The sequence below is a fragment of the Megalops cyprinoides genome, chromosome 4 (genome assembly GCF_013368585.1).
Source record: "Megalops cyprinoides isolate fMegCyp1 chromosome 4, fMegCyp1.pri, whole genome shotgun sequence".
In the NCBI taxonomy this organism is placed as follows: Eukaryota; Metazoa; Chordata; class Actinopteri; order Elopiformes; family Megalopidae; genus Megalops; species Megalops cyprinoides.
In genome coordinates, this window is record NC_050586.1 from 39736349 (window position 1) to 39763264 (window position 26916).

Sequence of the window (26916 nt, forward strand, 5' to 3'; positions counted from 1 at the left end):
CGCCGGACTTCGCCCGTGATAAGTTTGTCAAGGTGGCGGGGACCGCGGCGAGGAGGTGACAGACGGCCGCGGTCCCCGGCGGGGGTGGCCGGCCGGGGCTTGCCCGGCAGGTGGCGGCGGCCGTCAGCAGAAGGCGAGCGCGGGGGCCCGGCGGTCCGGCCCGCCCGCGGGCGCCGGGGACCGAACCCCCGCGCGGACGCCTCGCCGGGGACAGATGGCCAGAGACGCGGGAGAGCCGCTGCGCGATGAAGAAGTCAGGAATGAAATAAATAAACGAGTAAACGGTGACACGCGGTGGCCCAGATACAAGCATGGCGCAGGCGCTGCGGAGCCAGGTTACATTCTCCCTGAGAATGCAGCCGTTTGTGTCCGCTCCTTTCGGGAAAGGTGAATGTGTCTGCGCTCCCTGTTGACGGGCTCGGTCTTGATTTGCAATTGTGCCTCCCACAATGAGCCGCTGTATACACACCCTGCATCACAAATTCCGCGCCGCATCTGGGGCAGTGCTCCTGCTGGATTACAATGATCTCAACTGTTACACAAAGCCAAACCCTGGGAAGGTGCTTGCTTTGGATACAGAAATCATTTAACAATTAGCTTCGTAGGGCCCATTTAATTGATGGAGTCTTGCGTTTATAACAAAATGCATTCTCTGCATATTATTTTCAAATATGCTTTCCAGAAAATTTGAAATGAAAAGCAAGCTTCAATCAGATATTTACATTCACTTATGATTAGACTGGAAATGAGTGATATTTTAAATTATACACCCACTGAGCTCTTTCGAAGTGCATTCTTATGAAGTTATTTTTGTGTCTTTTTAATGTAAGCATAAAAGACAGTTTTGAGAGAGTTTGTCTTTTTTGCATCTCAAAAAGTTTTGATTGCGGGTCAAAAAGTTTTGCGAATCAAGACGTTTTGCTTGTAAGTTGAACTGGACGTAATGGGCGGGATCTACGCTGATGGATGAGAGAAGAGTTTCTATTGGTGGGTTTGACTTGGATCGACAGCATGGCTACACCCAGAGATATAGAAACGTAGATACCTCATTGGCCGCTGCTGTATGTCTCCGCTGTGCGTCTTTGTGGTCGCCATATTGGAGCGGTCAAGATCTGCTAGTAAACAAATACAATGTGTATTGAGAGATGCAGACATCTCTACAAAATCGACTGTAACTCGCTTAATTCTGAACCTATTTTCATGAAATTTGGTTTGTTATAAACGTGAGGAATTGAATGATACTGATTACTTATTGGAATTAAATTCAGTTACTGGAGGCGGACCTAATCAGCCAAAACGTTAACTTTCTGAATAGCCACAACTTCCTCTGGGACATGCAGGCTCCGATCTATGAATAGGCAACATCAAGTGTAAATTATTTAGAATATCAGCTTTTGTGAGTTCCTCCAAAATGTAGATTTCTATATGTAACGGGTGGGATCTTGCATAGTGTTCAATTAGATGTTACATGAGTCGGCGAGCGAGCGAGTTTCGAACTGTGGTTCTCACTGCTTGCTGCCAACCCCAGCTAACTAAATTTTGTAACTACCCGAGGACGAGGTCAACCGATAGTGACAGTATGAACTGTCGTGTACAAAGCTGACTACCTGGCTTAAAATACGCCAGCTACAAAGTCAACAATATTATTAACATTTTATTAAATGTGCACAAGCATGAAATATGAAGACAAACAGACTTCGGTTTCTTTTATTACAACAGACGTCCAGTAACCTTTGAACGTTATCCAAGTGCTAACGCATACAGCTTCAATACTTTTGCAGCTAGCCAGAACGCCTCTTAGCTAGTTAGCTAGCTATCTGCAAAAAGCATTAAAAGTATTGAAGTGTTGAAGTAAAAGTATTGAAGCTGTATGCGTTAGCACTTGGATAAAGTTCATCATAGCCTACATTCCTGTATTCATAGCCTACATTCCTGTATAGTATGTGTTGAGTTGAGTCGGTATCTTAAAGTAGAGCTTTGTGAACATATGGAAGAGGTAACCCTGGTCATGACTAGGCCTACCTTCACAGCATAGCCAGACTGCAGCAGGCACACTTGGTCTGCGTTGCGTAAGCTCTGATTCTTGGCCAGGGAGCAGGGCCATAACTCCTTCTGACCAGCTCTCAGCAATTTGTGATATCAATGCAAATGTAACTGACTTGAGAGGAAGGTTAATGAAATCACCATCCCAGGGTTTGAAAGGAGGGGAGATATAATTTATAGCTTTTTCTCACCCCCTCAGCCTTTTATTTAAGGTTAGAATAAAATGTCGGTTTAAGGAGTTGACTCTGTTTAATATCTCACCCTTGGAACTTGACCTAGCATTGCCACTCTTATTCCTTTGCTCACAATGTGTGACTCTCTCATCCAGAGAATGTCCTCCCTCTCTTTCCCTTTGATGCCCTTCTCCTCTTGGACTCTTTTATTTTCCCTCTCCTCTCTCCTTCCTGTCTCCAACCAGCCTTAATGACTCACTCCCTCTCTTAGCTCCTGTGTCTCGAAATCTTCCCCCTCATCTCTAGCATCCTTTGCTATGGTATGCTCCCCCCTCCCCTGCTGTCTGTGTCTGTCTCTCCTCTTTGCCTCCTTCTGTCCCATGACCGTCTCCTCTCTGATCTCCCTGCAATGGTCTCCTATTTTCTGACTCCATCCACCCCAGCTCTCTCCTGTCTGACCCCTTTCTCTTTTCTCCTATTTCCTGACCCCGCCTCCTCCCTAATTCCCTGACTTAGTCCTCCAACTCTCTGACTCCCTCCACCCTGACTCAGTCTGCCTTTTACGCCTTCGCTCTCCTCTGGTTGCCTCTCTGACTCCTCTCTTCCCCCTGGCTCCTCTCTAACTTCGCCCCCACCCTACCCCCCTGTCTCCCTCCTCTCTCACTCCTTCCCTCTTCTGTTCCCTCACTGATGCCTCCCTGCACCCTAGCTCCCTCCGTCCCTGACTCCGCCCCCCACCCCACCCCCTGACTCCCTCCTGTCTAACTGCCTCCCTCTTCTCCCCTTCCCTTCCTCACCCCCTCCCCCTCTCTCCGGTTCCTAGCGTACTGCTTCTCATCCCTGTGCAGCACCTGCACTCTGCCTGCAGCGGTGCTGCCTTGGCTCGTGTTTGATTTCTTGGACGTAGGCTGTCTGTATCATGTTCTAATTTGCCATTCCGTGTAACCGACATAGCTCTAACCCCATGAGTAGAATTCATGTAATCTACTTGATCAGATTAAATAGCCTAACGCGGGAGAAGCTTTCAGGGCGTGAAGTATGCTCACCGATACCAGGGCAAAACAAGCACAGATAAAATGCGCTTTTATCATTTTCGTCCGTTTTTCACTTTTTTTTTTTTGCCCAGTGTTTTTGTAGCATGGCTGTTGTCCGTTCACAAATCTTTCTTTAAGTGATACAAATTCCTCAGCACTCTGCCTGTTTGTAATTCAGATGTTAACAGGGATTATCCCGAGAAACGCATTCTATAATGCCGAATATCTTCATTCCGACCGAGAGATTTCTTTTTCACCAGCATCTGTCTGTACACATGCAGGGCTTGAGGTCTTGCACCCTGTTTATAAGGACACATATACACACACACACACACACGCAGACGCAGACACACACACGCTGAGTGTGTAGGACTATGCAGCATGCTTGATGAAACAGGGAACGTCATTGTATTTTGATTTCATCCATTGTGCTTGCCTCCATCATGTCCATTTCATCTGTCCGTGTTGTTGTGTTTTCTCCTCTGTCTCCTCCCCTCCTCGGCGCAGTAACCAGCAGCATCATGTGACGGGGCACCATGCAGGTAGGGGCATTTCCCAGCGGGATGCAGGCTTGAGTGTCGCTCTGTAGTTGCAGTGGGCTTCGTAGGCTATCTCAAAAAGGGCCAATCAGAGGGTGTGCGGGGGGTGGGGGGGTTGGGGGGGGTGGTGGAAGGGGCTCTCTGAATCATCTCCAAATCAACTTGTGCCTTATGATTCACTCTGCGCAATTCTGAGGTGACTGATTGCCTTGATTCTTTCTCTCAGCGTGGCGCGTGCACTGCTGTGGCGATTTGGCAGACACCTTTATCCCGAGTGACTCGCGGAGCCTTTGTCCGAACTCCCACAGAGCGCATTGAAAAAGACCGAATCTGATTCACGTACATATACAAATTCATACAAATTTCCCAAGCACACGTGTGGCAAATCGCATGGTGATCTGCAGAGACTAATGACGAATCCCTGCCCGACGTGCTCGAAATGCGACAGCGCAGACCCCGAGCCGATTGCCGATCAGTTCGCCGAAACGCGGCGATCGGAACGGGCGTCAGGATGGAGCTGAAACGGGCAGAATGGCACAGCGCCAGGGCTCGGAGCGGCGGTGAGCAGCGGGGTTGATTGTTCGAGCGTTGGGCATCATGCTTCTGCAGATGTCAAGTCAGTGCCAGGTTAATCTGGGAGATCTTTGAGTGTCATGTCCGTGGCTGCTATCAGGCTGCGTACGCCTGTGGTGTCCCTCATCCGGCGCTTTAGATGATGTAGTCTCTCTCGACGATCAAACAGGTGTACAGCGAGGGTACAGATTGGACCTTTGCTCACTCTGGTGTAGGGACAGGTAGTGTCACTCTCCATGGTCAGTATAGCGTATGTTTGCGGGCATCCTGTCTCCTTGTGCTCAGTCAAGTATGGATGTTAGGGAGGTGGCTCCACGCGCTGTATGGTGAAGGAATTTAGGAAGTGTGTTGCTCTGTGGTCAGCCTGATGTGGGAATATAGCTGGTGCATCTCATTGTGGTGAAGGAGTTTGTGCCTCCGCTTGGTGTGGTGTAGATACGTTGGTAGTAAATATGCTCAGTGTTGACCAGTGTACTACCAGCGAAATATGTAGGTAGTATTTGTGTTTAGTGGGGTGTAGACATATAGCTAGTGTGTGTCAGTGTTCAGTTTTTGTGTGTGTAGGCAGGGTGTGTCTCTCTGCTTGTATCATAGATATGTAGCTGGTACGTTTGCTCAGTGGGTTATAGATATATGACTAGTGTGTCTCTCTGTGTTCAGTGTGATGTCGTAAGTAGTGGGTTTCCTCTGTGGTCGGTGTATTGTCAGCAGTTTCATTTCAGTACATTGAGCGTGGTTCAGGTTACTTTTTTTTTTCGCTCAGTGGTGCAATAAGGGCTTCTCCCCTCACTCTTCATTACCAGCCGACCCAGAGTCATTAATGAAGTGACATCTGTTTCATTAATTCTGAAGAAGGCCCCAGAGTCCGGGACACAGGCACTCCTTCGCGAAAGGTTGCCAAGGATCACCTTCTATTGATCCGCGTCGGGCTCCCCTCCGCGCGTGTCCGCAGGAGCGAGGACCACACAGCCGGCCCGGCAAAGCTTACCGCCGCTGCACGGCACGTCCCTTCTGATCTTCTGCAGCAGAGCACTGCAGGCTAAATTTAATGGAATTTCATTGATCACAAGGGAGACCATGTTTTTTCTTTTTCTTCTTTTTTTTTTTCCTGTAGCATAATGTGTGCTCTGTGTGTGTGTGTGTGTGTCTGTGTGTGTGTGTGCTGTGTGTATGTGTGTGTGTCTGTGAAGATGCGATTTGTGTGTGTGCATCTGTGTGCGGATGCGCTGTGTGTGTGACGATGCGCTGTGTGTGTGAGGATGCGCTGTGTGTGTGAGGTTGCACTGTGTGTGAGCGTGGGTTGCGTGTGTCTGTGTGTGTGTGTGTGTCTGTGAGTGAGTGAGTGAATGCATGCTCTGTGTATGTGTGTGTCTGTCTGTGTGAATGTGTGTGTGTGTCTGTGTCTGTGTGTGAGATTGCACTGTGTGTGTGAGTGAGCATGGATTGTGTGTGTGTTTGTGTGTGTGTGTGTATGTGTGTGAGTGAGTGGTGTGTGTAAGAGAGTGAGTGTGTGCTGTGTGTGTGAGTGAGCATGGGTTGTATGTGTGTGTGTGTCAGTGAGTGTGCGCTGTGTGTGTGTAGCGGATGGGTGGGGGTGGAGTGACAGAGATTGATCTATCACAGTACATTGAAAGTTGTGGAGAATATTGCATGTAGATTTCACCCCAAAGAAATCAAAGGCTGCATAATTGCCTGACTCTTGTTCTAGGTGCAATGAGTCACTCATTAATAAAGCCATTGGAAATGTGACAGTGAGAGGGCAGGAATGTCAATGTGTCATGACAAGATAGAGTGGTGTGGCAAAGCTTTTGTTCCGACGGACACCTTTTTATGTCTCACAGCCAAGATCAAAAGGTTAGGCCACCTGCACAATCAAAGCTTGCTGTTCACGTGATTTCACAGGGGAACATGTTAAATGGGAGGTAAATTTAGATATTAAAAATGTAAGTATCATCATAATATTCTCATAAAGTTGATAATATGTAATATATTTAAAGCATAGGTCATATGAGTCTATAGATTGTTTCGCCATGAGTTTTTAAGGAATCTTGAACAGTAACGGGCCGTTTCACGTCCACTAACCCGTTTTTAAAATGAAATCGGATGTCTGTCACCACTCTGCAGTTGAGTTTTATGTAAGAAGTCGTAAGTTCTCTCAGATGCAGCAACGCCTTGTCTTTTTAAATGGTAAATGCAGCCGCTGCCATTTTTATCCCATTTTTCTATCAAACCAGGCTATCATCGTGGTCACCTACGTTAGCCTGGAGTGCTAGTGAACTCCTCACACTCCCGCATGCACGCAAAGCACACCAGCACCTCTGCTGTGTCCAAAAAGTTGGAGAACGGTTTAAATGCCGTGGCAATTAATCTTGATTCTTTTTTTTCCAAGTCATGCATAATTCCCTTATCTCATTAAGGAGTGGATTCACGAAGGGGTGATGCATTTAGCGAAGGATAAATGAGCTGGAGTTTGATAAGAGCTGGCACCGAACGTGAAGGAACCGCACTCTCAGAAACACAAAAAGCATGTTTTGATGTGCATTGTGGCCATTTTATGTGAGTGCGGCTCTTGTTTCCAGCTCCTGCTCATAGCACCATTGTAGCATGTTCACTATTCAGTAAAAATATGTCACCCTTCGGGAATGTGCCTTTTGCTGTCAACTTTATCTTAAGGTTGAAAAGCAGGTACTCTGTTTGCCATTGTAAAATGATGCACTTTTATGATTAAAAAATGCCTCCAAAAATTACCCTGGGTCCTGTAAACTGATAGAGTAATTAATCACTCTGCTGGTTGGTGGGCTGTATAAGCACATACACTGAAGGTTACCCCAGCCATGCCAGTTCTTTTAGCTGCTATTGCCAGTGATGCATCAGGAACATACCTTTTTAATGTACTGTTCTGGGACTCTCAGTAATGTGGTTAAAATGGGTCCTGTAAGCTTAGTTTCTCTAGTGTTCACAGATGTACCATTGGCACGTACACTCAAGCCAGTTTATCAGTAGTAGGAGTATATGAACAGAAATATTTGATTTTATGTGACATTGATGCGTTTTTATTAAAAGTAATGGTTTGTGTATATGCACACACACAGTTTATGCTTAGCATATATGCACACACATATGAAGGAATCTATTGAGGAATAAATGTTTTCTTTATTCATGGTATGTGTGAGCAGAAATTTTAATTTTATGGAATGCTGGTTTTACTCCTTAGACTAGAAATGCCAAGCTTATCAATAAACAGCATTCACTTAAAACGACAATTATACTGCTGCTTTGAAAGATATATGGTTGCTTGTGTTTGACTTTTTCCTCAATGTGTATAATACCCTAGTGCCATCTACAAAAAAGAAATACTGCTAATGAACAAAAGTTGTTATCACTTCCTTCTTAAATTTCCAATTAAAATGAAAGCTTTATGGTTGTTTATAAAGACATTTTCTGTCTGTGTTGACATTTTTGGCTCAGTACTTTGTGAAATAAAAATATCACATGAAAAGGTGCCTCCTACAAAAGACAATTGTTGTTGTTATTAGTTAATTATGTTCTGGAAAAAAATGCTGAAGTGTTAGATCTTTGGTGTTTTTATTTAACTCTTGCGTGCCGCTCTTGCCTTTGAGTATTACTTGAACCACTTTTCCACCATAATCGATTTGTCATGATCAATCTTGCTGATGGTACATTTTAAATGCCACCATTCAATACCATGCTGTGTGATCTACCAGATAGTTGTTGAGTGAATCACATGCATATAAAAATGATTGTGACAAAAGGTCATTTTTAAGGACATAATATACTCTTGATGCATGTTGACTGCAAGTAAATGCATGCCCGTCAGTATACAGTATTCATTTATATCAGGGCTCATGTTTCTATAATAGCCCTGTTACCATCATGTACAGTTTCCCTGGACTTGCAGCGCAGTGTCCCGTGCCCCAACTTACAGTACTAAACACATTTACAATGTCACTTCAGTGGTTAGCTTAGCATGCGTCTTTGTACTCTTACTGGAATTATAAGTAGCCTTCCTGGTGTTCGTCTGTCTTTTATTTACTCAGTGTCACCCTGGGTACATAAAGGATAGTGTTAATGGAAGTACTCAAACTGGCAGACTCAGGATCAGTATCTGGGCCTGCAATAGCTTAGCAGAGGAGGTGTTGTCTCTAAGTGGCCGAGAGCTGTATTTTTATATATACGTGTTCAATTGTTTTTGGTCTTTTACTGTAGATTGTGCTAGGGCTCACAGCAGGCGATAAGGCACACCATCAAAGCGTTAACACGGCATTTGCCGGCATTACAAGCTCTTGTTTTTGCAGATCGTTAACTTTCACTTTGCCCTGCAGTCAAAACACAGCCCACCCCCAGCATAGCATCGGATGCTCTGGTATTGTTTCAAGAGGGGTCTTTTCTTGTAGCAAGATTGAAACTTCGTAAGTGACAGACACAGTGATGTATTATTTAGCAACCTGCAGGGCAAAGCCTATAACGTGAGGTGTTCATTCAAGCCTGTTTGAAGCCATTCATCTCAGCAAAGCGCGTGAAGTATGCCTTTCTCTGTTGTAAAAACATTGGGCGTTTTATCTCGGTTCCAGTGCATGAAGGGCGGAAAAGAATGTCTCTGTGTTAATTATTCAGGAGGGAACTGCACATGTAATTAATTTGATGGGGGGAGGGGGGGTGCGCTTCGTTCAGAATGCCACAGTCCAAATACTGTGAGATAGGCGGGAGGAGTTGAGCCTTTCGGGCATATGCACAAAACCGTCGTATCGAGCCGCCAAAGTCGTTATTTTCTGCCACTTTAAAAATCAGTGGTGCATAAAATGAATTCCCGGTGTTACCGGGAACAGTAGGAAGAGAACCGTTGCGAAAACAACAAAAAAAAAAGATCTCGGTGATATTGAGTATGCAAATGACAAAGTTGACTATAAATGACATAAAGCGAGGAAAAAAAATGCAGTTTACTGGAGTTATCATTGATGTGCCGTGGCGGCAACACAAATCATACATATAGGTGCAGTAGTAGTAACACAAATCATACATGGAACTACAGTTCCAGTAATGCCCCGTACGGAAATACAACATATTGTTCAAGAACAAATTTATTAAAGAATATATTAATGCAAAGCAGAACCATATTGCAATATGCCAAATCAGCAGTAACTTACATATTTTCAATATATTGATTGAGCTAAAACATACCTTCTCTAAAGTATATTCTGATTTTTTTGTATGGGTCAGTTCATACATAGGCATGCCATATAATATATTTTTATTCACTCTTAGCCTGCCCGAGACTGGGAATGACAAGGGGCTACATTTTAGTGGCAATACCATGACAGTGTCCTTTCATGCATCATTTTAATGACATGCAAGTCAGGAAAGGGGCATTACCGTCTTTGACAACAAATGTCAAAACAGCTCGGGGGGGGGGGACCTCCCAGCATGCATTTTTATGTAGCTCTGAACAAGGGTATCTACCTGTTGGGTGGAGTGTCAGGTTAAATTTTGACGGATATACCCCTTCGGGTGGAGACTCTGGGCATTGCCCTTCTCTGGCCTGGTGGGGTCTTTAGCTCTGACAGAGTTTAGCTGGAGAGCAGAGGAGGCACATAAACGCAGCAGGGCCCTGTGTTAAGTGAATCAACGAATGAATAACGATTTCATAAAAGGGGGCATCTCCAAGTGCTCGTGTTTCATTCCCTTTTGAGTGTAATTCTGGGGTGACTAATTTACCATTTGTGAAGAAATTTGCTAATTAAATGTTAAGTTGGAAGACAATGTGGAAGTGTTTGGAATGACATTAAGGGTATTTAAAGATAATTCTGCCTTGAGTTCAATCCTCTGAGACACAGAACACTATTATATGTAATAGCATTAATGGCATTATGTTTCTTCCTATTAAAGAGCACCAACTAATTACTTAACATTAATCATTTAGCAGGGAGTAAGACAGAACCTTAATTGTCATTGATTGGAGTTTGTTTTGTTTCGTAGAGCCCGATTTATTCCAATAAACCAATGACACTATTCATAAACACAAATAATGTTCATTAACAAATTCAGAATACTTACTTTACATTAAGTTGAGTAGGAAGTGGAAGTTGGGCAGAGATCCTGGGTAATAAATGAGCTGCTTCAAGTGGTGAATTAACTGAAATAACTCAGTTTAATCTTAATAATGCTACTCTTAATAAGTGTTGGTGTAAGAATACAAATTCATATTTCCTTTAGTACGTGCTGTTAGCTGGAAATCAGTTTCATTTTTTTTGATAGTGCTCAAATGGATGGCAGTGCATGTAGGGAAATATTTTATTTAAAAGAAAAAACAGTCATGTCGTATTCATAATACTACAAATCATTTTGCTCTTGTCTGAACTTTCGTTGCAGTGTATTAACCTGTTTTGAACTGTCTCACTGTCTTGAAACTGAGATAAAAAAAAACATTCATTGATTCAGAACATGAATTAAGCTTCCTCTCTCAAGGCTTGGTTGTATACTAAGTTACCAGAGTTATAAATATTACACTATTGGTTCTTAAAGGATATTCTTGGAGGAGGATTTCAGGCTTTTTAGATAACCAGGAAGTCATCGTGAAATTACTGGGTGCAGTTATGACTCTTAGCTGGTTGTCAGGGAGATGGGATTGACGGTTAACTAAGTCCAGCTAGGAGGCTCGGATCACGGGGCCTAGATTTAAAGTTGGGGATCTCCGTTGAAGATTTTCTGGCGTGTGTTCAAGATGTTCTTTGAGACATTTTCTGTTGTTGTTTTTCTCCCCTCCTCTTACTGGGAGTAACAGCCAGTTCTTGGAACACAGCTCTCAAAGAAATGAGCTCCCTGAGTGTTTTTCCTGTGGGACCTCCGCAGCTACTCAAATGTTGTTGTATTGTTTTTGTAATTTCCTCATTGTAAGGGTATTTTGAAACAAGGTTTATATCCTTGCAGAACAAGGGCTATCTGAGCGTGATGTGTGGTTCTCACACAGAACAGCTCTGAGACCCCGGTCCAGTTTATTCAGGCTTGGGTCAGGGAGAAGCCATTTGCTTCATCAGGGTCAGCTGAGACCAGAGCAGTGATGCCTATTGCTGCAAGTGAATACAGGTTCCAGAAATGCACCTCAGGTACTGACATGTACCTCACCAGTCTGGCCTTTTCCCACGATCCTGTGCCATTGTTAACTGCCAGTGGGAAACAGCCTCAACGAAGGCCTCCGCTCTGGTCTTGTGTAATTACTGGTTCTCAGTTTTAAAGGGAAAATAAAATTATGCACTGTCGTGGGCACACAAGAACAGGAGCCGCATAAAACGGGAGAGCGAAAAGCTAAAGGAATGAGCTTTAGGCTTTCTTACATTAATTGCCATGTGTGATCATAATTACATTGGAGGATGACATGGCCCCTTAATTAGTCAGTGTGACACAGGAAATTTGTCTTTTTTCATCTCTGAAATGTTATGTATTTTTTAATATTGAGGACAAATTTAGAAGTCGTAGCTGGGTCGAGTTCATTAAGCCCTACTATTCCCATTTATTTGATCTCAAAGCACTGACGTTTTAGTCGAATTAACCCTATGCACGTTGCCCTATTTGTGGATGTTTTGGCCTCCCCTCAGTTGTAGGCAGATTTCTCAGGATGTAAAACGGCTGTCTATACTTGCCATATATCATTTTGTTCAGAACTAATTTGTCTAATGGAAAATGCCACCAGGAGCCCTGAACATGACATAAGGAATTTGATATGTCCTTTTATACAAGCTAAACTATTTGTTGCTTGTTTAAAAAATTTTTGCTTGAATGCCCCTCTGAAAGCAAATGTGCCATCTTTGGTATCGCTGCAGAGACTCATGGTATAGACTTTGTCAGTGGGACATTTCATTGCACATTGAATGTGGATGAGTATCAGCTGAAAAAGTATGAAGGTTAGGTGAAAATATGTCCAAAATATGACCAAAAATAAAATTATTGTCTTATGTGTTTTAACACACTGAAAGCAAAAAAATAACTGTTTACATGTATACTAAAATAAAAATAAATACTAAAAAATAAATGCATCACTGTAGACTGCTGTAGATTACTATAGATCGCAACAATAAATAACTTTTCACTTAATTAGTGATATCAACTATATACAACTGATTGCAGTTGAACAGAGGTAATAATAAATCAGCTCATATTTCAGTTATATTACAGAAAGAAAAACCAACAGTAATCATAAAATTTGGTCTTCTAATCTTTGTGGTCAGCTGACAATGCATGGCAGCTGTCAATAAGCAGAGATTGCATCTTTGTGGTATACAGTATTGATGAATGAGATATTAAACAGAGATGAATTGGGGTTCTTTCTGAAGTAAATGAGATGCAAGAATATAGGCTTTGTGCTGCTTTGGCAAAGCCCATTTGCGTCTGCCACACTGAAAGCGACTAGCACTCTGTACATGGCAAAATTAATGTGAAGTTTGTACATGGAAAAATGACCGAGGTATTCAGTGGAGAATGAGGTAACTTCATTTGGCAGCAATTTGTGGCTTTGGGGTTGTAAGGGTTAAAGGCAAGGCCAGGCCCGCAAGGTATCCTGCAGTTTGCTGGGGACGAGACCCTGAGTCTAGCCGAAGTGTAAATCTGGGGTCTGGAAATTTGGAGAGGACAGTGTTTTTTAAATAGCCCCTCCCCCTGGAGACAGCGCAGACTAAATCACGAGAATGTCTCCGTTCTAGGTGAGAGGGGTGAAGAAAGAGATACTATGAACAGTATTGCAGATCTGACAAGCTTTTTCAAGTTTATTTGTAGCCAGGTATTCTTCAACAGTGCGTATAGTGCTTGCTTACGTGTGCACTCACCTGTGCTTGCTAGAGCGTTCTCCCCCTGGCTCAGAGCATACACCTTTAGCAGGCAGGTATTTTTGGAAAGCGGAGCCTGTCTGCTTCCGCACCCTCGGGAAGGGGGGGGGGGGGGGGGGGGGGGGCTGGCCATGACAGCTCCATCTAGCGTCTTGCTGCATTTCTATAACTCTGCCCCAGATCTGTAGCCGCGTCGAGGATGTAGTGATGAACACAAGCTGTTAAATAAACGACCGCTCTGGACACCTGCGTCCATATGGGCTCCATTACAGGCCCTGGGCCATCTGCTGCCTGCGCGCCTTGGCCGGGGCTGACGCTGCCGCCTTCCAGCCTGCCCAATGCCCTGGGTAGCCCTGTCCGGCCAGCCCTGCCAGGTGGACCCGCCCCGGAGGGGGTCGTTCAGCGCGTTACACCCCCGTGCGAACGAACAACGTTAAAACGTGTGCTGGCTTTTTGGTGAAGCAGCATCACCCCCCCCCCCTCCCCCGTAATCCGGGAAGTGTGAGTAAGGTGCACGGCGGAGATAGGCGGCCGCGGGGACAGGAACGCGTGACCTTCAGGGCAGCTGCTCCTCCGGGCATCCCGCTCTGCTACGCCGGAATTCCCAGATTCCCCTCAGCCACGGGGGGGGCCGTGCCTTTCCTCAAAGTCACCACCCCTTCGGTCCTGCCCTCGTAGCCTTTTACCATGGCGTTACGCTGTCGCTGTCGGCCCACCGTCGCTTTAAGGGGCTCATCTTTATCTGTACCTGCAAAGACATCCAAAATGGATGCGGCCCTTCATGAGAGCAGTCGGGTGTGAAGTGCTACTCCCACATCTGCGCGGTTACGCAGTAAGTGCCTCGAGTGGGAAGGGCGGCGCGTGGCTGAGAAATAGGAAGCAGTGATTTTCAATTAGATGGAGTCTTGTGTTGACTTAAAAAAAAAAAAAAATAAACTGTCTGGCATTGAGAGTGAGGGAAAGCGAGGCTTCATAAATCTCAGTGGTGCTGTCAATCACCCACTTGTATGAAACGAAAAATGTGCTCTCTATAAAAAGAAAAAACAAAAAAAACACACCATTTGAGGCAAGTCAGTGAGTCACAGATAGCATATACTAGCTCCACCCATTTTGGGGCTTGTGAAGCCTCACTCTCCCATCTCTACCTCTCCTCAACAACAATGGTCCCCCCTCTGGCTGGCCATAAGGCTTCACAGAAGTACCTCCCACTGCTTTTCTCTGAGGCTGCCCCTGATACCTCATGAAAGCAACTTATACAACCAGGCAGACAACTCTTTTAATGGATTACCCATATTTAATTATTTCACTCGTTGATTTTTATTTATTACTTTGTGATAAATTGATTGGTTTAATTGTTTCTGATTGGTTGATGGTTTAATGTTAAGCTTTGTTAAGAGTCAACATCTGCAGCGTGATTGTCTTTCAGTATTGCCTGACAGTTGCGCTACAGTACATTTTTAATCAGCGTAATTCTATAAGAGCATTTTGAAAAGGATTGAGTATTGAGACGAATTCCCACTGATTGCTTTTTGTGTTAAAATCTGAAGAGGAATCAGTGAAGAAATTAAAGCCATATAATGGTTTTTTCACAAAAAGACTGCTTCAGTCATTTATTAAATCATGAAGGAAATGAAAATGGCAATGGGCTAGCACAGCACAGAAAATATATATAAGGAAAAAAGTTTATATACATGTCTTATAATGAAAAGTTACGGACTAAATTCTGAAGACGAAAGCTTTGTCGAGAATCTTAATTGAAAACTAGAGCAATATCCATATCCTTTAAAAACATGATGTTGAGAATTGTGCTTGTTAGAAAGGAATAGATTTAGAAATTAATTAACTGTCAGCCATTCTCTATAAGCCATAATATTCATTCTGTGGAGGACAAGACCCTCACCAGAGAGTCTTCGATGCAGAAGTGTGGAGGAATGGGGAAGCTTTGCGACAGAATTATAGCTCTCTTGAAGCAAAGTCTTGGGGTTTAGTGTGGCCTACAGTTCAGGCCAGGGTGTCTGGAAGTCAGTTACCCAGATTCGGAGGTACTGAGAGCCAAATTAATGCAAAATGTTTGATGAAACAGTGGGGAAAGAACCTTAATACTTGCTGAGATTCATTTCTCTGAATTTCAAACTGCAAAGCGAATTGCACGTATTTTAGGTGGAAACATAGCAGATTTAAAAATGTAATTGTAGACCTATATAAACTAATTTAGTTTAGCAGTAATTGTATTTGGCATGCAGTCAAACCAAAGAAGCTTTGTTGGTAATTGCAACAAGCCCTATGTGGGCAAGTGGACGTGGCTGTGACATCACCTGTTGTAAATAATAAACCTAGATATGTTAAACATGAATAACACCCTGGCTAATGCTACTGGTTACATATATGTCTACCTTGTACATATATTTTATGTGCTGTCACTGCTTCAAATGCGTTCACTGAGACCATGATACTTGGTTAGCCACATATGCTGTGTAGGTATTCCATGGTAAAGGACTTGATAGTTATCGTCTAACCTTGATAGCTGATGCCCATAATTTGACCCAACTGCTGCATATGGTTTGGTAGTCATATGTGTAGTTATGTTAATAGGTAGCTATTGTAATATAATAACTTAGTAAACATGTGACTGCCAGAGCTCAGCCGTTAGAGCTCAGCAGGAATGAAGCAGCTGTTTGTCCATAAGTGGGCCATGGGATATTTCACTACAATCAGGTCACGGCGCAGAAGTTTTGGGAACTTCCAAAAATGATCCTCTCTGTGAGAGGGTGAAAATGCGTAGCTTCTCTAGCCTGGTTTTTAGATCAGGCTCTTGGTCTTCGCTGTTCTTCCGGTCGCCCTCGGCGATGTTATTATTTTATTTAGCCGTTTGTCTCAAGCTGAAATTTTCGTGGGCTATAAAAGGTTGGCTGTGAGGCCGTGAGTCTCGGGCCGATCTGAACAGAACTGTATCTCTCTCAGTAACAATCTGTGTGTGGAGTCTGTCAAAGAAATCCACCCCAACCTGCCCTCCCGCCCACCCCCCCCCCCCCCCCCCCCCAACCCCTGCCTGTCACGGGTCTGGCCCGCAGACATGGGCGTAGACGCGCCTGACAGTAATACGAACGGTGACAGATCGGCAATTAGAAGAGGCGGCTACAGTGACAACTTTACAAGCAGGTCGAAGCGTAATTAGGGGAGAGGGCCGATATTTACTGTACCCCTGCACCTTGAAAGATACTGTACATGATAAATCTTGAAGACTCCCCTGGGTAGCAGGCGTACACGTTGGGGTCGGGGTTGCAGTTACGATGACGGTTTCGGTTTCTCGAAGGGTACCGCTGGATTTAGCTGCTGACGCGAGAAGCCGTTTTATAATTAGTCGCCGGGCCGTTCAGCCTGGATCATGATCCATTTTGCGCTGTATATATAGCGTCTTGACAAGCGCTGGCCCGCCGGTAGGAGTGTGTCGAGCCTGGCTGCCTGGTGCAGCGGTGAGGGGCATCCATCACCTCTCCTCTCTGAGCAGAGTGGGCCGGCCCTGGGGCCCCGCTCCGCCCGGCGCCGGACAGATTCAGGCCACCATAGGTTCATTAGTCAAAGGAAAGTAGGACAGGTGCTATGTGAGGACTTAAGCTCCACCCCCCCCACCCACCCAATTTCCCTTTCAGTGTTTGCAGAGCGTAGTACACCCCACTCCGTACCCCCCCCCACCGCAGCTTCAGTGCCAGTAACACACGTGCGGCGTATCAAATGAAGCCGAGTCTGAAAGGCACGGTATTCTCCAGCCCTCATGAGCTCCCCCCCGTCTGTGCTTGGCTTGAATGGGAACCCGGGTCTCGGAACTGCTGTATCTGGCAAGTCTGCCTTATCGACGCTGCAGTGCATTTGGGGGGGGGGGGGGGGGGGGGTGAGAGCGAGCTACCGACTTAGATCTCACACAGTTTACTGTGACATTAACAGAAAAAGAAAACATGAATATTAATGAGCGATTCTTTTGGAGTCTGCACATTTCGAATGGCCTCGAGGCACACAGCAAGAATATTTTGCAGACAAATATGAAAAATGAATATGCGGCGCTAACATAAAAATCTTCTGAGCATAAATTGTCTGCATACTCCATGTTGTGGTCTGAATGAGTCCACCCACGCAGTCACAGATCATTTCTGCGGAAAGTAAACTGTTTGTTGTATGGGCACATGGGCATTTCAGAAACGCATTTTCAAATGCTTCTTGCTGGACTCCTGTCTGTTTTGAGAACTGCCCTTTAAAAAATGATGAACTCCAGAAAAGAACTGGTTTGAATCATGGTAAGTATATCACCCCTTAAAACATAATTTGTTTTGGCTGATTCAGTGTGAATCCTTTTCGTCATTTAGTGTTTTCCCAGATAGGCCTGAGCGTAAAAGGGAGAGACCTGCCATTTCCCACTGTGGAAGAGATGCTCGAGCCACCGGTTATTCATAATGATGGACAAATAAAACGCAGCCCCATTCACCCTCACGCTTCACTGCCTCCCTGTCATTTGCATAATTTGAGCCAACTTGCCGTGTTCATTAAAATGGCACGGAGGAGATACCAATCAGCTGCCCCCTTGTCACATGGATATGAATTCCGAACAAGCCCTCGTTACTTTTTTTTTTTTTTTTTTTTAGGAAAATGTCATAACACTCCATAATTCAAACGCTGTTTGCTTTTAAAATTTGGTTCTGACCTTTGCGTGGAACATGCCAGCTTTCCAGTAATATACGAGAGGTTCACGTTAGCGGTCTAATTTCTCATGGAATGCCAGAGGATTGAGCGTTCAAAATAATCCCGTCAAGCGCCGGGGAAGTGCTGGTTTCACAGTAAATGATGGAGCCGAGTCCTAAATCGAGCCTCCTATCGGCAGACCCAAAATACCAGCTGCGATCATTAATAATTCCGTCTTTGTCGCAAACAGCCTAGTTTAAACGTTTAAATGCCGGAGCCCCGCTGACTCTGTGGAACGACTCGGTGCTCGGCAGCTGAGAGGTGTTTGTGTGCAGCGGGTCCACTGGCGCCGGCATCCGAGGCTTTCCTTCATTTCCATTATTATTAGAGGTGTTTGTTACCTTCTGCGGCGCTGTCACGTTACTAAAAATAAGAGCGTCCTCAGAGAGAGGCAGCGGGACGTGGCAGGCAGCAATCAGGGCCACTTGCTCGGCATCGGGCGGAGAAAGAGGGGATGTGACAGGAGAGTCAGAGGGGGCAGAGGCGCCCCCCCCCCCCCCCCCCCCCCCCCCCCCCCCCCCTCTCTGAGGCGGGCCATACCCAGAGCCCTGCCCCAGGCTCCGGTAATGAGCGGAGGCTCTGATTTCCCCCCTCACAGAGTCAGCAGGGAGTGACACGAGACGGGCAGGGGGCGGCGTTGACCGTCACGCCCCTGAGGTGAAAGTGACATGAGACGGCCGCTCGCAGGGGTGGCCCGGGTGGCCCGGGCCTCCCTGGGGGGCTGCTCGCGCGAGTGACATGTGACAGCTCAACTCTGATGCCCATGAAGGACGCAGTGCTCTCCTTTTCTCTCTCGCTCTCTCTGTCACACACACACACACACACACACTCAAACACTCTCAACTGCTCTTCCTCCTCTCTCCTCTCTCCTGCCCTCTCTACAAACCTGCAAGATGAAATTTTCTCTGAAGTTACAGATGTCTGCATGCTTTAAATTGGGCGTCGGGCTCAAATCTCAGAGAGGCTTCGCAGAGTACTTCTGGTGCACAAAACCATATATATTCCTCACAGCTATAACTTCTGTTAGATTACAGTATTGATCTGTTCTTGTGCTCATTTTCACTTAAAACGGGTGATAATATCTACTTGTTATATCTTTTTACTCCTGTCACCACTAATAATATTAATAATATGATAATTATAAGAACTGTAATTATAATAAAATGTACTGATTTTCACAGCAAGGGATAGAACTGAGTATGTTTAGATTTTTGATTCTAGATTGTGCCAACGTAGGAAAATAGGACATACAGAGAAAGCTTGTGGGAGATGAATATTTGAGTGAAAAAATGTAGGCTACTTTTAATGAAATGAAGACTGCAATCTTATTTCATACATAGTTTTTTTTTTCTGAGCAGGATTGATTTAATAATTTAGAATGAAAATGCTTCATTAAAAAATAATTAGAGAAATAAGTTATTAACTTCTGCAAACTCATCTCTCACAAACCTAATTTAGAATTCTGCAGTTTCAGAGCTCGTATGTGGAACAGCTAGACTATCGTACTCTCGTATCTATAGTGGTGTCCGTCTACTCGTGTATGGCTTGAGATTTCCCCATAACGTGGGTGACTGTCAAGAGGTATGGTGTGATTTAGGGTACTGGTCTGTGTCAACAAAAAGTTACAGTTCAAGTCTCAGGTGAACCATTGTTGTAATTCCCAAGAGAAACACATCCATAGAAATGGCATTTGTGTGCATACTTATGCGTGCGTCCTTAATTGTAAGGCATTGTGAAGCAGATGGATTTAATTGGCTTCATTCCTGACGTGGGAAAGCTGGACGAGACAAATCCTTTAAATCAGTGGTATTTGACAACATAAGCATGAGTATCACTTCGCTCTGGCACCTTGTGATGCACTGTTACGCCAAGAATGCTGCTTTCACCCTGATTTCTTTTACCGAGCAGTCAGAGTTTGCTACAGCACTTGGTGACATTTGGCACATTTTGGGTTAACGCCCTGAACCGTGTAGCGTGTCAGTTTCGTGTGAATTCCAATAACCACGAGTGGCGTGTGGCTTTGTAGCAGGTTTGAAATTTTCACCGGGTCCTGTTTGGTATTGGATTTAACGAGTCATGTGGGACAGCGAGCAGGCGCTGAAAAATAAGCCTTCGAACGTGCACTGTGCCAACAGGAAGCGGCTGTTTTCGGAAAGCTGTTTCCTGTGGAAACGCGGCAAGAAGCAGCCGGAGAGCTTCGAGGTAGTAAAGATGCAGCGCAATAGACACAATAATAGAGACTGGGCAGCGTGAGACAAGGAATTCGTTTAGCTGTGGCAAGAGCAGGAGGACTTGTTTAATCCATCCACAGACACCTACGCTGACAAATAACGCAGGGACAGTGAGCGGAGGGAAACAGCTGGGCTATTGTACCGTTTTAGTTTAGTGATTTTGTGTACTCCGGTGCTACTTTGAGTCGTTTTTAACCTTATAGGGCAGCAGTGGGTGGTGCCTTGGGGCTCAGAAGTCATTGCAGAGGCCTGAGATGCTGAAGAGTCTAGTACTTCAGAAACTTCAGCTCAGAGTCCACCAAATCTGCTATTGCCCAGCCGTACAGACTGACAGGTTCACTCTTGGTATACTTTGCGATTTCCCGAACTTGTAACGCATGTACTCAGCATTAGGTGTAATGATCAGCCTACTACATTAGGGAATGATGTAGTCACATGTTGTGTGAGTCCCATACGTTGACACATCGCAGAGTGTAGTTGCAGCCGTTGTGCTCATCTATTTCAAAGTCCCCGCTAATGGTACAGTACAATGTCAGCGTGGTTACAGTCGGTCCCCGTTTGACACACTTGAGTGTGTAGCCGCAGCCCCCGTCTGGCATACCGCAGAGCGTAGTTAAACAGCCTTCGGCTTCCGCGGGATGACACACTGGCAGCTGCTACATTATTATCAGCCTCTGAAGACAACTTTGATACTATCTGATGAAAACTCGATTTATGAGCGCTCTCTCACACTCTCGGCTTTTTTTTCTTCCTCCCTTTCCCTTTTGCCTCTTGATATATATTTTCCTTATTGTTTATCCAGGTCCTGAGCTGTCAGAGCGAATCCGACGGGCCCAGTAAAGACTCTTATCTCCCCCGAGAACTGACAGTAGCGCGGGGGGGTGCAGCAGGAGCCGGGTGCTTTGATGTGCCGGGATCTTTCCCACTCATCAAACCCGGGCTTCATCAGCCGGTGTCATCGCGCGGCGGGCCTCTCTTCCCGCCAACGGGACTTAAAACAGATTCTCCTTCCGCGCCGTCTCTCCCCTCTCACTCTCCGTCTCTCTCTCTCTCTCTCTGTCTCTCACACTCTCTCTCGCTCTCTCGCTGCCTTCCACCCCCGTCCTTCACCCTAAGTGACGTGCGCTCAGCATGCAGGTGGAAGGATTCCGAGGCGGATGGGGGTAGGCCGTTTGCTGGGCTGAAGGGCGCTTGCCCTGACGTAGTCCATTAGGAGCACGGGAGGGGGGCAGTCCAAGCTTTCGGCTGCCCGGGTGCAGGAGGGTGGCGTGGAGTGGAGGTGGAGGAGAGTCCTTTGACACCCTGTCAAGCCTCCTCTGCACTCTCAGCTTGTGCTGTCTCACGCCCGCGATTGGCTAGTGGTACATGATTGGAGGGCAAGCTAAACAATATTCCACAGATCAGAACCAGACCAAGCATGGCTGTGTGGCATGGTGGTCAGACCTGTAACCTGCTATCCTAGGAAGGCCTGGCCTTTGTTGTATTCTAAATATCAAGTGTGTAAATCACCTTACATGATGGTAAGGTTTACAGACACAGATTTCCATGGAGGCGGTTCGAGTTTAATGTTTTAAATTGAACATTGCAAGGAAACATTTGAGTTCAGCTCAACTTCTGCAAATTGTATGATTTATTTTGCTTTCCGTAGAGCATTGTGACTTGACAAGTTTTCATTTGTTTGTGTGGAGGGGGAACACTTAAGCATCCATTCATTTTGCATGATTATGAACAAGCATACTCAAAACAGACTGAACAGTTTATCAAGAATAAGTTGTGTCTGTCATCCCTGGAAAACACAGACACACCAGCTCATTCTTGATGAGCTGTTTAGCTGGAGTGAAACAAAAAAGACTCCTGTCCATTTCATCCTAAATTCCTGCCCTAGAGTGCCATGAATTGAGTGATGTGTTCAGCACAGAGCTAAATATTCTCAGCACAGAGAATCTGTGTTCAGCTTAGAGCGACTCTGCTCAGTTCTGAGCGTGTCCGGTAGATAATTGTATAGGCTGTATAACAATTTGGTTGTGGGTGTGCTTGAGTGTGCTTGGTTCAAAAAGCCTGAGCTTCGCTGGCGGCTTCAAAGCCGTTGCATATAAATAGCTTGAGGGCTTTTAACAAAAGCGCCATTAGCACAACAGCATGTTCTTCACAGGCCAATAAAGAGCAAAACACAGAGTGGGAACATTAAATCACTTTGATTTACACCACCTTAATCCATTTTACAGCAAGAGACTCTGCAGGTGTGGCGTATGAGCATCTGGCCTCTCTCCAGTGCACAACTGATATTGCTCTTGCCACCGGCCATACGTTTCTGTTTCTAACTGGGCTGGGGGACTGCAGTTTGCACTTTAGAGCGCTCCAGGGCAGCATCCCAAGCTCTCCTGCTAATCGCTGATCCGAGATCAGTAGGGACCGTGGGAGCGGTTTGGGATGCTGCCAGCATCGTAAAAAAACAGCCGCCCCTGTCTGCACACCTAGCTCTGTCGAATGTACTCACATACACAAGGTGACCCTTCCGTTCCGCTCTCTGGCTTCGTTTTGTTCCTTTGCTCTCAAAAGCCTGCCTCCAGCCAGAAGGCCCCACCCATTCCCCACCTTTTGGCTCCTCCCATTAAAAGCAGGTTACAGAGTGAAGGAAGCCACAGAATTGATGCTCATTCTGCCACATTAAACTTGCTCCTGAGTCACAGGGGCTCCTCAGTGCCTCAGCCAGCGAGGTGCTTATCTTGAGGAGAGGCTGAACCATACTGCCCGGCCTCATTATCTGCCAACAAAGACCAGGAACCCACAGTGGCAGACTAAATGGGTTACATTCCATTAGGGATAAGGGTGGGTAGCTTAGCCAGGGCTTCCTTGCTTCACCACTCTCACCTTGTGGTGAGTCAGACGGTATTACTCAGATGACAGCGCTGAAGTAGCATCTATTCTCCAGCCAGTGTCCGCTTCACTGTGGTGTGTTGGAGGCCTGTCTCACTTCAATGTTCCTGTGAGAGTGCAGAGTCTGATGTACAGTTCACCATCCCGGACTGGCTTGCATAAAAGGGAAAAGCATAAAGCAAAAAGCAAATAAAAAACTCTGCGTCATAGGGCTTTGTTCTACTGTTTCTTAGTGTCAGCTGATGACACATCCATTTTGTTCCACTGTGAAATTCTTGACACACCTCTTTCACATTGCAAGCAATTGCGTTCATTTATTCAGTGACAGATTTAAAAATGTATATCAAATCATCTGTAAATTGTCAAGTATTGTTTTCATCCCACTTCGGGGTCTGTTTAACCAGTTTGTGCTATTAATTTGTTAAATTTCCCCTTATTAACCTCTAAATTCATGTCCTCTAGCGTTTTTTTCCAAAATGTCTTGAGTGCTTTGACTTTGGGGAGTTGGAGCGTGTGATGGAAGAGAGGAGAGGTCTGTTCAGCTGGCCCCTTTCACTAACAGGCAGAGAGTCCTGTTCCTCAGGCTGGGGTGCTCACACTCAACAGCAGCACCCACGGCAGTCCTGATTGGTCAGGAAATGATGAATGAGGTTCAGGAGGTTCAAGGGCATTTTCTAAATGGTGGAGTCAGGTGAGACTCAATTCTCCCGCTACCCCTCACCTCACCTAACCTCCCTGTCTCTCTTCCTCCCCAGGCCTCTCACCCAAGCCGAGCCACAAGCCAAAACACCAGCACAAGGGACCGAAGGTCGGCGCGGTCCCTCGCGGACCAGCACAGCCGCCTCCCCGCGGACCGTCCGGCCGCCAGCGAGGACCGGAGCTGTCCCGCCCTGGCCCCGCACCCGGCGGGAGGGAGGGACCCCGCGGGGGCGCCGAGGAGGGCGGAGGCATCGGCGGCGGCGCCCCCGTGGGAGCCCGGGGCCCCCCGAAAGCCGGACGGGCCGGCCAGCCAGATCCCTCGCGCCGTGGCCGGCAGCAGCTCCAGCCTGCCGGCGTGGGGCAGCCCGTCGCGCAGCCTGTCCTCGGACAGCGAGCGAGGCCCCCGCAGTGAGAGGGGGCCCCTGCCCCGCCCCGCCTCCTCCTTCACCGGCCGTCTGGGCCAGCCCCCGCGCGGGCCCCTCTCCCTGCACATGTACAGCCGCAAGAACGTCTTCCTGCAGCACTCGCTCCACACTGCCGAACTGCAGGCCCTTGCTCAGCAGGACGGCTGAGGCGCCCTATGCGCCCCGGCACCCCTGGAGAAAGGACCCCTGAGATCCTTGGACGACACCAAGACCCACCCCTCCCCCCGGAACGTCCCGGGGGCTCCTGAGGCCCCTGGAGCCTTCTGATGTCCACGGGGCATCCTTTCACACCCTTGAAGCACCTGAGCCTAGAGACCACCATGACCTCAACAGCACCCATTCACTCTCGGATCCCCCACGTCCCACCTCATTGTCTTGGTTTCCCAGAAGGGTCGGAGATGAGGCTGCCACATGAATTGTAAAAAAAAAAAGAGCAATGATGCTTCCTTAAGACACAGTTAGTTTGAAATTTCAATGTAACAGTGTTGAACACGCAATCTGTGTCACACTGCGTAGGCACTAAGTATGAGATATTCGAAAAAGAAAACTCTATACTATATAGTATATAGCTCTATAAGTGGTCCTGTGCAATTTGATTTTGAAAGAATCAGCTGACGGACATTGCAGTAAGAAGACTAGAGACTTGTTCAGACGTACACGCAGCCACCTGTTGCCACGGGCGACCGAGTGTCACACAGACCTCAGCATTAGAGCCAGAACACCAACGCGGAGCTGCTGAACCCCAACACCAGCCACCAGCTGAAACGCATGCGTCTCTCATTACATTCCTTCAAGGCAGCGCAGCGGAATGCGGCGCGTTACGTTTTCCCTGAAAAGACCGCTGGACTGAAAAGGGAAACGCTGTCGGTGTGTTTAAACTGTTCCTTGATCATGTCACAGCTGAGCACTACCAACCTCTTGTAGCTTGTTGCACCAACAGCGATGCCGCTGGCTCTTTCGGCGTGCCAGGCGTCGCCACCATGCAGAATTTGCCAAATGAGTTCGAGAAAAGGACAGGTGCACTTGAGCACAGCTTAATGACAGTTCAAACTGATTCACTGTCACAACATGCAAAATCCCTTTTAGGAGATGCGACATCTGCCATGGATCTTTATTAATTGCATGCTATTTTTAAAGGAGGTGTAAGGAGGGGCCATTTTTTATACTCTGAAGGTAGGCTGAATTCAGATTTTACATTGTATTCATATAGGAACTGCCGTGAATAAGTGAAAAGTGGCTTCTGATTTCCCTCACCTTTTTATAAACGGATGTAAGAGTTACTGTCGATGCATCAGCCCTCAGATGCAGTGTTGTTTATAAGAATACAGACCTATTCTTGTACTCTTGCAATATTAATGCAATATTAAGATCATTAGGTGTAACTTGTGAGAATATTTAATATACTGACATTTGGCATTAGTATAAGCCTACTTGTAAAAGCACACCTGGGCAAACAGTTTCATTGCGAACATGAAAGTGAGTGCGAGATGAACGCTCTCCGCAGGATTCATGAGAAAAAGCCGCAAAGGTTAATACGATTAATAGTAACGATGACGATAGATAAGGCTTGCGAAACTGCCACAGCTTTTCTCGCATTTCAGTCATGACCCTCCCGCACACCGAGGCTGGCAGCTGCGAGGACGTCGTCCCTGTTTCCTCTCGCGAGGAGCAGGAGGAGGGAGGGGGGGGGGGGGAGGAGTGACACGGAGGAATGGAGTGAAGGACATTTGGAGGTGAAGGAAGCCCTGAAGAAACGCTCCCCCAGGTCTGCTGCTCTACTTTCCCGATCTGCAGGGAGCTCCCGCTTTCTCACAGCCCTACTTACTGAGCCCGGGCGTTGTGGGGCCCGCGGAGAGGGGGGGTCGGCGAGTCGTCAGGACAAAGATTCCGCTCTGTTGTTAAGGCGCCGCTAACTGATTCGACGCTGCGAAGCTTACCGTTGTGGGAGGCTCGTGATGAGTTCAAGGAAGGAGCTCGTTTGAAGCGGCATGAGCCGCACTTGTGTTTCCTCCAGCCGCCTCCAGCGCACCAGCCTGGGTCTTTGACCTTTAGCGGTTTGCATGCGTACTCCTTATCGAACGAATCACTTAGTATCGGAAGCAGGAGGGACTCGTCAGGCTGCTTCTGTTTTAAGTTTCCATTTCTTTGTATGGCTGTCGTTGAAATGGCTGTGCGTGCGCACAGCCAAAAGACTCTCTGGTATTTCGCCGCTCGCTTAACTTGTAGGGACCCACGTTCGGTCGCCTTTGGACTCACAGGCCCGGAGAAGGACGCGTCCATTCCTCTGACAGTCCTTGAAGACTTGAATGAATGAATACAACCCCCCCCCCCCCCCCTTACCGCTCGCACCCCTCTCTTTACCCCTCCCACACCTTTGACCTCCCGCCTCACTGCTGCTTCGCTCAAACAGGCTGTCCAATGAGACGACGAGTCACGCCGAGGGCTTTAGCTTGTGGACCGCTGACCGCCCCCCCCCCCCCCCCCCCCCCCCCATGGTGGCCCAGCCAGGATTCCCTCCACCCCTCCTCTCCACTTGTCCGTCTCTCATCGCTGTTCAAGAACTCTGACATTCCCTGACGCATACTGAGAAATCTTCTCCAGAGCTTAATTCACTTAACTAAATTATAGTTATTTATTATTTGCCTTATTTATAATGTGATGTTATACATTGGTCGTGTATGATCACTTAATGTTCTTATTTTGTTTTGCTATTGTTTGGCAAATTGTGTTAAGAATTACTGTAATGGATAATGTTAA

The 26916-nt window shown here is 46.5% G+C and overlaps 1 protein-coding gene across 2 annotated transcripts in view; it reads left to right on the forward strand.

Moving 5' to 3' along the window:
- The window catches only part of ccser1 (coiled-coil serine-rich protein 1), an 87075-nt gene extending 61283 nt beyond the window's left edge, over nucleotides 1–25792 (forward strand). The window contains exons 10-11 of one of the 2 annotated variants that reach the window (XM_036527957.1): nucleotides 3758–3792; nucleotides 23791–23828. In XM_036527957.1, coding sequence (XP_036383850.1) covers nucleotides 3758–3760 — 3 coding nt within the window. In that variant the 3' untranslated portion in view covers nucleotides 3761–3792; nucleotides 23791–23828. Of the gene's footprint in view, nucleotides 1–3757; nucleotides 3793–23790 lie in introns of both variants that reach the window. The other variant, XM_036527955.1, reaches the window with a different exon arrangement.
- The last annotated feature ends 1124 nt before the right edge of the window (nucleotides 25793–26916 follow it).